At 51.7% G+C, this 13,144-nt stretch overlaps 1 protein-coding gene across 20 annotated transcripts in view; it reads right to left on the reverse strand.

The window, feature by feature from the left end:
- The window catches only part of CACNA1D (calcium voltage-gated channel subunit alpha1 D), a 304,187-nt gene that overhangs the window by 38,490 nt on the left and 252,553 nt on the right, over window positions 1-13,144 (reverse strand). For 8 of the 20 annotated variants that reach the window (XM_058726535.1, XM_058726531.1, XM_058726536.1 and 5 more), the window contains 4 exons: window positions 10,144-10,227; window positions 9,601-9,684; window positions 2,350-2,394; window positions 1,818-1,946 (listed from right to left, as the gene is read on the reverse strand). In XM_058726535.1, the coding sequence (XP_058582518.1) occupies window positions 1,818-1,946; window positions 2,350-2,394; window positions 9,601-9,684; window positions 10,144-10,227 (342 nt within the window). The remainder of the gene's footprint in view (window positions 1-1,817; window positions 1,947-2,349; window positions 2,395-9,600; window positions 9,685-10,143; window positions 10,228-13,144) is intronic. The other 12 variants (XM_058726543.1, XM_058726547.1, XM_058726544.1 and 9 more) reach the window with 5 other exon arrangements.

Here is a 13,144-nt window from a genome sequence, read left to right on the forward strand (position 1 = left end):
GGGGTGGGAGCGAGGGGCTACTGTAGATCACATTGCAGAGGAACATCTTTATGCAAAATCTCCTGTGTCTGCTGAAGTATTTCCTTAAGGGGAGGTCTTAGGAATGACACTGCTGGGGCAGAGGAGAAGAACCCCTTTCCAGATGCTGCTATAGAAAGCAAGATAGCTTTCCTAAAATGAACACCTCCTGAAGGAACCAGAGTTGGGGGTTGGGTCAGGGAAGAAAGGGAGCTAGCCGGGTGGTGGCCAAACCTGGGTTCTCCTTAGGACTGAACATTAAATACACATATATGTGTTGGGTCCTTCAATCCATGGCCTTCACCTGCTTTTCTACATCATGTTGTGTGACAGGAGATGTCTGTGCACGTGGCACGCCTCCAGGCAGAGGCCGGGTTGTTGAACTCAATGCCAAGCGCACATGCTTAAAGCATCCGCTTTCCCTTTTACTCAAAAAAGGCCACCAGAAAGCCAGCGGCTATAAGCTCCCTGACCCGTGCCAGCTCTGGATCTGTGACTGCCAACTGCTGATCAGAGCCCCACAGAGTTAGTTCCAGGCTTTCCTCACCACACCTACACGCATTTTCTTCCTAGATGACGGAGTCTTTCAGAATTCCGTTGGCACCGTTTCTCAGTTTTTGTGAACTACCACCCTGTGAAATGAACTTATCTACAGCAACCAAATCTTTAAAAAGGAAAACTTTAATAACTTCTTGAAAAGTGAGGATGACACGATTACGTAAAACCATTCCATTTTTTACAGCAGTTCGTTCTCAGACTTTGGTACTTTATATTAATAACAAACATCTGGGATTTTGTCTCTTACGGGGACCAAGGCTCCCGTGAGGCCCCACTTGCTCTCTCTCAGAGCTTCGTGCCTGGTTCTTCCTACAACCTCATTTCCCCTGCCAGGATTTGGAATTTTCCTTCTTTGAGTTTTTAGATCTACCCCTTCCCCAGATGCCATCCCTTCCCTTTATGTGTTAAAATCCCACCCACTGCAGAAAAATGCTATGTGGGATGTTAACCGGTGTTACTTCTCAATGTGAATGTTTATTACTTTCAAATTAAAGATAGTCAAACAAAGAAAGATTCATGATTTGCACATAGCTACAAATGCCCTACATAGGTGAATCTTTTTGATGAGAATCTGTACCCTGTCCTCAGCTAATTCCATCTAGAAGACTAGAACGTCTGGGATGGAGTACTAGACAGTACTGGAGAAGCCGGGTCCTGGTTGAGGAATAGACTAGAACCAGCCTGCACCAGCCTGGAGAGTCACAGATGACAAGGGAGGCTTGGCTTATGCCCAAATGTCCTCAACGCTCTGATCCTTCCAGGCACTGGGTAACACATTGCTCCGTGATGGTGTGCCGGCCCGGGTGAAGGGGTCTCTGATTCGTGTGTAGACCAGCCAACAGATAGGACCATGGCAGCCCAAGAAGCTGTCCTGGCAGGAGGCTGTTAGGTTTGCAGGGGTCAGCTGGGACCTGCTCTCTCTCAGATGTCACCATTCACCACTGGGTATCCCAGGGAGGACTGAGGGGCTTCGAGGCTCCCCATCTCTACTAGTCTTAGAAAGGTTACACCTGTCCTCAGCTGTGGGTCCTTACTGCCTTTGGTTTCCTCTTAGCAAGTGATCCTGTTTGATTCACTGAGTCCGGCTGGATCAGGTGCCTTCCGCATTCCACTCCCTCTATCGACTCAGGGGATCCCAGTGGCCATGCCGAAGGGAGTCCGGGTCCTCCATGACAGAGGATGCTTACTGGTTGACATGTGGTCTTCAGGAGCAACAGATAAGCCCCTTGTGGAGCTCTTACCTGAAAGGACTTTATAAAAGTCCACAGCAGTGTCCGGATGCCTTCCCCCCTGCTGAGAAGCTTCACCAACCGCATCACTCGGAAAAGACGGAAAAAGGTGATGGAGATTCTATTGCTCTCTTCAGAGTTCTGAAGGGTTATCATGGAGAGGTCAAACCCAATGCAAAGTAGAACATGCAACACTTTCAGAAAAACAGCAACAGATGCAAACAAAGGTGACAGAGGTAAGAGTTGAAGATGTGTTTCTAGGGCCTTTTCACCTTAAAAAGCATGATATGAAAGGAAGAGTTACATGCTAACAACACAGGGCTTGGAAAACCGCGTCCACACAGCACATGCATGCCCACGTGGTCTAGTGTGTTAAGAGGAGAACGCCGGGCTGGCCAAGAGTACTGGACACTGATGATGAATGCAAACCACTGCAGACACTGTTCTGGAAGGACAATCATGGAGAATACAGAAACACTAGTGGAAAACTCAGCATGGTCAAGGAAAAGGCCCAGCCCCGGGGGGGACTCATCACTGATCTTACCCCGGGTGTAGCGGTGGGGACAGGGACATTGTCACTTTCAGTTGGCTTTAAGAAATCAAAGATTGAAAATGTATTAATGAATGGAAAGGAAGCAGTGGTTCAGAAGGATGGGCCCCTCCCCCCTTTATAACAATGTGTGGTTAATGTCCCAGGACAAGGCAGCTGCTCCCTCCCTGAGAAGATGCCAGGGGCTCTGCCTGGACCCGGACTTGAGGGTGGGCAGCCTCGGACACAGGCTCAGACACGCTACTTTCTAATTCACATCCTGGGACACAATGCTCCAAGGTGGGAGGGCATCCAGTGAAAGAGAACACTACAGGACCTCAGTTGCTCCCAAAGACAGAAATGCACGATGGGACCCTGCATCTCACGGGCAGGCTAGTTCTCTTGGCTGAGGCTGGGTTGTGGGTCCAGGGAATGAACTGCTCTTCAGGCCACCCCTAGCCCCGAGGAACAGAATGAGGCTACTGAACGGGGCAGGGAGACTGGCCCACACACCTCCTGGGCCACGTGCCTGGGCAAGGTGTCCTACAGGCCCTTGTGGTGGAGGTGAGCAAACCAAGTCAGTGTGGGTGGGAGAGGGGCTTTAATGACCAGCCTACAGCCCAGACTGCTGGCAGAGAGGACGGCGCTCAGCACCGTGTGACTCCTGGGAAGCAGCAGCATGGGACCAGCCCGCCCTGAGCTTCCATACTTCCACCTCATCCGAGGTCTGGCTGGGCGCTCACTCAGGCCCCAGGGGGCTGAACCACAGGGCTCGCCACCCAGTGGACACCTGCCTCTCCTTCAGGTTGGGGGGCCCTTGAGGGCGGGACCTTGCTTCACTCCACTTGGTGCCCTGCATGAGGCACTTACTCATTAGATGTTCAATAAGTGTTTAGGAGAGTAGAAAGAGGTCGTAAGCAAGCTCTTCCGGACGTCGGGAGGCACCGTGAAATCAAACAGAAGACTGAGCAAGAGATAGGAACAGCCTCTCTGTTCCCTTTAGGAGGGCCAGCTCCACGGAAGCAGCTGGTCTACCTGGTAACTGGCAAAGGAATGAGCCTCTTCTGGTTGGGGGCCCGGGCTGCTGAGTGTTCCCCAGGGTTTCTAGGGAGCCTTCTGCATGGTGTGTCTGCACAGCTAAGGTACATATGCACACACATAGATGTGCACACAAATCCGAGGGAGGGGTTCTCCTCCCTGGGGATACAGGGAAAGTAAGGGCTCCGTTCTGGAATCTCACTCTTATTAACAGCTGCCTCCTGAGACCAAATACAAAAATCACAGAAAACAAGAGTTGGGCATGTCACATCACTACTGAAATTCAGCAGTGTGACAATAAGCCCAGGACTGACAGGTTCTGAAAGGGTGGAAAGGGGGTTCCTGGTTCACCCGGGATGCTCAGAATGCAAACCTCTCCAATGGCACAGTCCAAGTCCCTGTCACTGTTTCTATTTTTCTCTTCTCTTCTCTCACCTCAAGACAAAGAACATCCCCTTAAAGGGACAGATGATGGTTTTTAACTTCTGACTTTAACAAATGAAGGAATTAGTTTTCCAAACCTCTGTCTCCCAACCCCATCTCCCTCAGGGCTGTCAGCACGAGGCTTGGGTCGCGCCCATGCAGCCAGAGTGCAAGGGCATGAGAATAAGGGTGTGTGTGAGCGTGCACACCCCTGCCTGCCTGTGCTCAAGGGGGCCAGAGGGTGCACAAGACAGAGCACTCTACAGTTATACTTTGGAGATGTCCGACCTGCAAGAATAAGAGGTCTGTTGGTCGGGGAAGACACTCTCTGGCTATGACCTGGCCACAGCCCCTTCTGCCTGTCCTCCACATCCCGTTCCAAGTCGGATGGACCTCTCACCGCCCCCTCCCCCTCACAATGTGGGAAGTCAGCAGCCAAACTGACTTTTGAGGGGGACATCTCTTTTCCAACTGTTATCTTTGAAGTATGGCAAATCTTAGACTAGGAACTTGAAACCCTGGATATCCTTTTAAAAAAAGGAAAACAAAGAGGAGGACAAGACAGCATTTGTGGAGGGACAGGTCAGCACAACATGCAGCAAGGACAGAGACAACAAACAGCACAGCAATCCACGTGCACCCCCAGCGCAGCCTGCGACACCTTCTCCTGCGCTCAGCGCCACGCCGGCCAGGGGGCACAGGTGCAGGGGAGGATGCTGCTGGCCGCACCGGGGGACGGTGCAAGTTGCCAAAATATCTTACGGATTGGAAGGACCCTAAAGATGGCTTTGCCCAAACTACAAATGTCAGCCAGATGCAAAGGGCGGGCCAGCTCTCACCCTGGGCTGCACATTCCAACTGCCTGGGGGTCTTTGACAGAATCTACTGCCTGGGTTCCTCTCCAAAGATTCTTCTCTAATTGGGCTGGGGTGTGCCGGGGCTTTAGGAGTTTTAAAAGCTCCCAGGTGAGTGCCTGGGTGGCTCAGTCGGTTGGGCATCCGACTTCAGCTCAGGTCATGATCTCACACTCCGTGAGTTCGAGCCCCACGTCAGGCTTTGTGCTGACAGCTCAGGGCCTGGCATCTGCTTTGGATTCTGTGTCTCCCTCTCTCTCTGCCCCTCCCCTGTTCATGCTCTGTCTCTCTCTGTCTCAAAAATAAATAAATACAATAAAAAAATAAAGAAAGAAAAGCTGCCAGGTGATTCTAAGGCCCTGCTAGAGGGGAACGGCAGCCCTAGGCCGGGGTAAAGCTGGGCACTCTTCAGATGGTCACTCACACCAGCAAATTCCTTTAAGGTGTGGATTGGCCATACTGAGTGGGGCCCCTAGAAAAGCCCACTTAGGCCGTTACAGCTGAGCAGTGGGTTCTACTGGAGTTGATGAGGGTTCAGTACTCTAACAATGTAAACAGGTTAGAATGCATCCCCATCTTTCCCCCGGGGGTGGGGGTGGGGGGCTCGGAAACAGCAGGCTGTGAAGTGTGCGGTGGGAACGTGGGTGAGCTGACTCTCTGTGCGATTCCAGAATCAATGACAGGATGCTCTCAGAGGCTGAAACTGGAAAAGAGCTCACTCCCTGGGGAGTTTTCCAAAATCAATCGCCGGGGCTGCATGGCCGGTCCTCACAGAGGGGACTGCGGTGCCACCCCTGGCCTTGGGCTAGTGGGCCTGGGCAGCTCCTTCTAACCATGAGGTGCCAGTGTCTTCACCTGGGAGCCCCACGGAGAGACTGCCCTCAGCCGCAGGTGGCCAAACCATATGCAGGGGCCCAGAAATCTCTGTAGATCCCTGGGAGCTCTCCTGACATTCCCTCCGGCCTCTTCACACAGGAAGGCCAGTGAAAGGCTCTTGAGATGCAGGGCCAGGGCCAGCCCCCAGCAACTATAGGAACCAAACAAGCCCTGAGTTTCCCAAGTGCAACCAAAGATCAGTCTGCACTTGCTGTATTAATTCCCATCTTTTCCTGGTAAGGCTGAGATGACGTGGTTTTCCAATTCAGACAGGAAGCAAACCGGCAGCCCAGAACCGGTTAACTCAAGGCATCCCACTCTTTGCAGGGGATGGCGTGGGGAACTTCCCTCTGGCTACTTCTGACTGGGCACCTAACACTGCTGGGAGAGGCAGCTTCTGTATATGGGAATGCTGAGTCTGTGAGAAATCAGTGACCTGGCCCCTGGAAAAGGGCTGGCTTCTGGAATGGAGGGCTGAACAACCAGAAGCTGAGCACAGCTGTTGGTCACCTGGTCCAAACTGGGTACCTGACAGGTCAGGGACAACTGTTGGGTCCCTGGGAGTACGCTCCCTACTGACTTTTCACATGCTCTTCAGTAAGTGAGAACAAGGCAGTCATGGTTTCTGCACAAATATTTTGCCTCTCCAGCAATAACAACAGTGGGAAAAGACTCCGTGCTGGCAACAGCCACTGCCCGGGTTAAGGAGAATGGGGTGCTCTGTCATTTCCTCATTCAAGGCACCAACAGGCATCGGAGGGGGAGCAAAAGCGAGCCTACCAGTCGCCATCTGACATTTTAGCAGCTTGGTGATGTTACGACCAGATGTGATAAAGACAAGTCTTTGAGAGCCATCAGACCATGGTCATAGCAGGGTAGGGTATGTGGGGCAGGGGCAGCAGGAGAGGGCTGGGTAAGCATCAAGCAGGACAACAGAAAGGGCCATCCAAAATGTTTTTGGAAACAGTGTAAGCACAAGCTAGGTTTCTCATTTGCGGGCCAGATCAATCATTCTCGAGGACTACATTGGCAGTCACAGAGCCAAGCGTGACTGACCAAGATGGCCCTGGCCCAGACCCCAGCTGGAGACTGGACACAGGGGAAGGGAAACAATTTAGATGACCCTGAGCCATACATAGCACACCCCGTGAAACTCAGTGAAAACCACAGGTGGGGGAAGCCAAAAACAAGTATACAGTCTTTAGAGTGCTTTTGCTTTAACGACATCACCGTATATATGTTTATATATACTTGCCGCTACAATTTTCTAAAAATAAAACCAACATGAAAATCAATTAGGTAACAGAAAAGGAAGATCGACAGAGATTGGGGGAGAGAGCACAGCAGGTTAAATATCGCAAAAAATGATGACTTATTGCAGCTAAAAATAGCCAACGTGGACCAAGAGCGTTCAAGCTGGTCTGGCCCAGGGTCTTGGGGGATGAGGCCAGCAAGGGGTATGATGTGAGTTGCTCTACCAGGGAACTAGGCATGCGCAGGAGAGGGCGATGTAGGAATTCCCAGCTCCACCCAGCTATACCATCAGGGGTTGAGGACATCTGGTCTCTTTTATCTTTGTGTCCATGACCCGCGAATTCTATGTGCCCAGGACATGTGCAGGGAGAGACTGAATGAGAAGGCGGCCTTGAGCAATCGCTGTGCAATGCAGCCCAGCACAGAGCTGCCGATCTCCCCTAGGGGTTCTACTTCTATCAGAGTGGACAACCGGCTTGGTCACCAGCTGAGGGAGGTTTTGTCTCAGGCTAGATCTGACCGCAGGGAAAGTCACCGACTAGAAAACAGTAGGAGACTGTTCACCAGTGTGATTTTGAAAGTCCAACTGAGTGCCAGAAATGGGCCCAGTGAAAGGTTGCTTTGTGCAGACACCCCAAAGTCAAGTGCTAACTAGGAAATCCAGTGTGGGTTCTTGTACCCCTGCAGCTTTCCTGACTGTCCGATACAACACGAGGGAGGACACGTGTGAGACACCGATGAGCAAGGCTGGGCTAGAGGGGATGGGCGTGGTGCACACCTGCCCCCAGCATACGGAAGGGCAGCCAGGAAGCTGGGCACGTGCTGTCGACCGAGGCCACCAGCGCCACACCCTGCCAGCCAGCAGGTGGTTGAGGCACTGGAGAGCTGGCTTGTTGGCTCGGCCAACAAACCTTGGCCACATCCTGGTACCCAGAAACTAAGTAGTTATGCCCACTGCCTGCACATCACTTTGAGCACAGAGCACTCCAGGAGACCTGCTGACACTGTAGCTTATTCAATTTTCATCCCCATTATAGGCCATCTCTGACTTACGTAAGGGTCTGTTCCAGAACTTCCACGTAAGCATACTTTTGATGAAGGCTGTAAGCGGTTTACATCGGGAGACGGTTAAGCAGGCATATGTCTGGTCATAAATTCAGGAGAGAGCCCCTGGCAGCCCAGTTAGGGTCCTGCTGTTCTGCCATTAGCATTAGATTGTTTTATAACCGAGCATAACTTACACGTTATGAATGACAACTTTATAGCTGAGTTATGGAATATTTCATATAAAGTGGAATTTACATAAGTCTGGGCTTATGGAGGTTAGGGAGGGTGTATCTTCCTAAGTCTCATAAAATACCACTTTGCTGCCTTGTCGTGGCGTGGATTTGGGTGTCATGAGGCTTAAATCACACCCTCGTGGACCTGTCTTATAGTCCATTTTACCTATCTGTCCACGGAAAATCTACACTTGGAATAATAGCTTTGTATCTCCCTAATATGTTAGGTTTTATAGCAGATATTTTCACAAAATTTCACCCCAACATACCTATGAAGTTGGAAGGGCACATAGCACTCACCCCAGTCGATCCATGGGGGGAACTGAGGCCCCGGGTCCAACGAGTCAGTTTTGAACCAGGACCAGGACTGACTGTCAGGCCTGAGGAGTGCCAGGCCAGCAGCTGTCCCACTGTTCTGTGCTCCAGGATTAGCTTGGCCCCGAAGCAGTGGCATTAAAAGGGACTGCACCGTCCCTGTTTGATATAGGCTGTCTGGACACCAGGATGGGCTGTACAACCCTGCAAATGTCAGCCAGGCAGAGCAAGGAGGCCTCTTCCCGGCCAGGGGTTGGGGAGGAGGGCTGGGCTGGCCACACGGAGCAGAAAGCCAACACCACACAGCAGTCCTACCCCATGCTCCACTCATCCCCACAACGGGCTCTACACAACAGGGGTACGCACATCGGACACCCACTCAGACTCGCTGACGAACTGGGGACAGACCAGGCGAGCAGGGCCGTTTCTGCTTCACATCTTTCTGGTTTAGGCACGGGCTAGATGCAAGAGGAGCTGACAGGAGGCAGTGCTCCCCGTGAAGGAGGGTTCTTAGGATGCGTCCTGAAGGGTGGGGGTCACTCCACCTACCACACTGCTACTGCACTTGTTTCCTTACTAAAGGGTTTGATCTAGTGCAACAATGGAGAATGGACACCCTCTCCCAATACACACGAGGCCCCCCTTCCCTTGGTCCAGGGCAGCCTTCGACCTACATCATCGTTTGGGGAGCTAGGACAGTGGGTATTCCCCAGTGCCACCAGCCAGACTCAGCAGGTACACAAGGTACAGGTGAGGACACAGCAGCAGCTGCCACGGGTTCATGGTGTGGCTGTGAAGTTTCCCTCCTGTGCCTTCACAGAACTGCTGTGGGTACAAGGGCACACGTTATGAACTCTGTTTTGCAGCTAGAAAAACTGAGGCTCAAAGCAGTCAGGTGACCAGCCAAGGTCACACAGCTAGTGAGTGATCATGTTCACATACTCACATACATTAACTCCAAGCCCTTAAGAACTTAACAAGAACTTTAAAAAAAAATAATAATGTTTTAGTTCCAAAATGTCAAATCTACATTTACTTCTCCACTCTCTTTTGGGGGAGAGGGGTGGGGTGAGGGAAGGGGGCGACTACAAAATGTTCGTCTTTTAAAACAAGCATACGTCCGAATTTCTAAAGTGTAGGAAGGCCCATGGATAGCGTTTCCAGGCACCCGAGTGTTAGACTTAACAAAAACAATCACGTTACAGGACACAAAATTTGCTACTTACATTCACTTCAGTTATAGCAATATCAACGACGCTACCAACAACAATTAAGGCATCAAAAGTGTTCCATGCATCAGTGAAATAGTGCTGTTAGGGCAAGCATTCAGAAGCCACAGAGAGGAAGCACAACAGGAAAAAAGAAGAAAAGGACAGTGTTATAAAAGGGGAACATTCTAGCATTATGCCACCCGGCTACTTGAAAAATCACCCTAAAACAAACACACGTTACAGGTACATCACTTTGGGTGTTGCTGCTGACACAGCGAATAAAAACAATTAGAGACGCCCATCTCGCCCTGCCTACCAGTGACTTGGGAAATGCTGCAGGAGTCAGCCCTCCAAAAGGTGATCTGTGTCTGGAAAGGCCTGGGATAAAGCTCTACCCTCACAAGCCTCTTGTCCACGGCTCTCATTAGAAATGCCTGGTTTTAGATCAAGTGAAGTTGGGACCTGTGACTTGTCCAGGTGATGCCAGTGCGGGACAGGGAGCGGAATGTGCACAGAGAGAGAACACGAGGCGGGCGGCCACGGCGGGCGCATACTCACGTCGGCTTCGCTGAGGGCCACGTCTATAATGCTGCCGATTACGATGAGGGAGTCAAACGTGTTCCAGGCGTCACTAAAATACCCCTGGACAGAGCAGGCAGGGGGCAGACGTTTATGAGCACGTAGGAACGAAACGCCACACGGATCATACGGGGATATATCCGAGGCCCCGCAGCACCCATGGCAACCAGGTGGGGTGGGAGAGCCAGAGGGAGGCAACAATACCATCCACTGGTAGAAAGGGACACAGGATAGGGGGCACCTGCATGTGTGAGAGAGGGCACACACACACACTCAAACACGTGCACACACTCACGGCACAGACCCATGGCCCTGAGCAGCACCAGGCCAAGCAGAGCATCTGCAGGGCAGGGGCAGAGGGGCAGCACCCGGAAATCCTGCCCTTGTGCCTGGGATCACGACTTCACACTTTCTGGGATTTCAGCCCTTACAAAGGGGAGTCAGCAGGCCCTCCCCCTGCTCCTTCCATGGGGTCCCCAGCCACACCACATCCTTCTCTTTCCCAGTAAAAGAGCACTGTGACCAGGCATTTCACACGTTCTCCATTCTGTGCCCTTAAAGCAGCAACCGTTTCTGTTCCTCATGCACGCAAGAGTTACAGAAGGTGTGCTCTGTCCTCCCAGAGCTCTTGGGCACATGAGGACAGAGGCACAGCGATGCACACAGTCCAGGGCACAGAGCTGTGCCAGGGGAACTCACTCTGGGCTGGGGGGGCAGGAGACCGTGTAGGGAGCCCACTGGAGGTCTCACAAAGGAAACGGACCATCAAGGGTTATGATGTGCTAAGCGTCCCATTGACTTTAAGAGAATCCACCTTGGTCCCTAGCTCTCCTCCTTTCCCTCTCCACCCTCCAGGCAGGAGGACTCCTTGCCAGCCCTCAGAACCACCAACAGGTTCTTCCCCTGATCCTGATGGCTCTACAATCCCAGCCCTAACTCTGTCTACCCAAACCCACTTCCTCCCTCAAGGTCGGACCAAATGCCAGCCCCTCGAAGGCACCTTTTCAGATCCTCCTGACGTCCACTTCTGCCTCTCTCTCTCACGTCCTCATCACTGAATTTTGGGTCTTTTCAGGTTTACCCCACTGAAAACCCTCTGTGCTGACTCTTACATCCCCTCCTCTACTGACCCCACTATCTACCCTGGAACCTTGAGCCTGCTGCTCAACATACTGCAGGGTCTTTCTTCCACTGACCTAGCATCCTATCATCCTTCGGATCTCCATATCCTACAGCGATCATGACGGCACAATGTCCCTAGGACTGTGACTTATCAATCCATCTATCTATCTCCCTATCTACGGCATACATTTTACATATTCCCTCTTGTGGGCTCACACATTTTAGGCCTACTGCCTCCTGACATTCTGTCTGCAAATCAATGATGTCTTTTCAAGAAATCAGAACATGTTTTGGAAATAAAAAATTTCAGGTCTGAATTACATAAAAAGCGGTCAAGCATGCTTACAACTGGGTACACTTAGTGCAGATGAAGAAAACCAGAACAGAAGGTACTTTGAAGTGTCAGGTTCCATGAACTCATGATCAATACAGGCCCCAAGGAAGCCACTGCAGAGCCCAGCCTTTGGTGACAGACAGAAAATGTGGACATGTTGGCCATCCTGATAACTGGAGTAGGGATGCTTATTCTGGTTACCGTTGATCACTCTAAGTGCATTTACGGGGAAGCTATGATACTGACTGATGGTTTGAGCTTTTAAAAGTTTCATCTTGAATAATGTAAGATTTTCCCACCCAACTGCCATGACTTCTCACCCACTGCTCCCCTCTCTCCTCCCGTCCTCTGTCACATGTTACCTTGTTGGCTGCCATCCTCCCAGACCCCCTTCTCTGGCCTCCAACAGGTAAACAAAGGGATTCTGCCTGCACCAATTCTGACAACCTGTGCACATGTCTAAATGGGACAAGTCTTCACGAACGCCACATTTAGCGCCTTCTGGCTTTTCTTCCCAAATGATCCATGATTCTTGGCTGCCAGATGGGGCCAAGGCCAGCCCCTGTGAGGACCAGACTAGGCCCGCTGAGCACGCCAGTCCTGCTGGCTGGCCAGGAGACAGAGCTCGCACCTGGACCGGAATGAGCACACGGCTTCCTTCAGGGGGAAGGCCTCCTAACACACAAGGCAGCTGGGTCGGGGTGCTGAGTTGCTGCCATGCGGGTGCCCCGATCATCCAAGTGCCGGGTTCCCTTATTCACGGGCAACAGGCATCTGACTGGCAGCCTTGCCACAGACTCTACTCTGAGGGCCAGAGCCCGTCCTTTCCTTCCTGGATTTAACAGCAACTCCAAAGTTAAGGAGAGGATGCTGGTCATTCCCACCTCCTCTAGAGAGGGGCTGATGCCTCACTGAGACAGGACACCGTAACACTCAGGCCTCCAGGGTCCAGAGAGCAGCTGAAAATCCCGAGTTCCTCCTCCTCTCCTGTCTGGGCACACAACCAGCCCCTGCTCACTTCTGCACCCTGCACACTGCTCCCCCTCGACCCCTGTTACAGCAGGCTGTTTGCCTGAGGCCAAGGCCACCACCTGCGTACCTACTTTGGACTTTATTCCTAAACAGCTCCTCCCTTGCTTTTCTAGAATTATCAGTACTTACCTTTGGATCATTCCCATTGGCCTACACACTATTCACCAACTGGCCCATTCTGAAAATCACCTTAAACCAATGCAATAGGGGCTTAACACTGGGGGTCCTGGAACGTTTTGGCAATCTTGTCAACCCTCTTCAGAAGATCCCTTACACTCACAAAATTGTGCCCACGTCCTAGAGGACTCCTGGGCGGATGGTACACACCCCTGACCCAGGCAACAGGCACAGTCTGAGCCCATGAAGTCTGGCCCAAAGTCCTGGCTAGGGAGAGGGATATTTGGTCTCAAGTGTTATTTGGCATTAGAATAAATCACCTAGAGTAGATGTGGTCACTGAAGAGCTGTAACAACAGTATCAAATTTTCTTTCC

The sequence above is a fragment of the Neofelis nebulosa genome, chromosome 4 (genome assembly GCF_028018385.1).
Source record: "Neofelis nebulosa isolate mNeoNeb1 chromosome 4, mNeoNeb1.pri, whole genome shotgun sequence".
In the NCBI taxonomy this organism is placed as follows: Eukaryota; Metazoa; Chordata; class Mammalia; order Carnivora; family Felidae; genus Neofelis; species Neofelis nebulosa.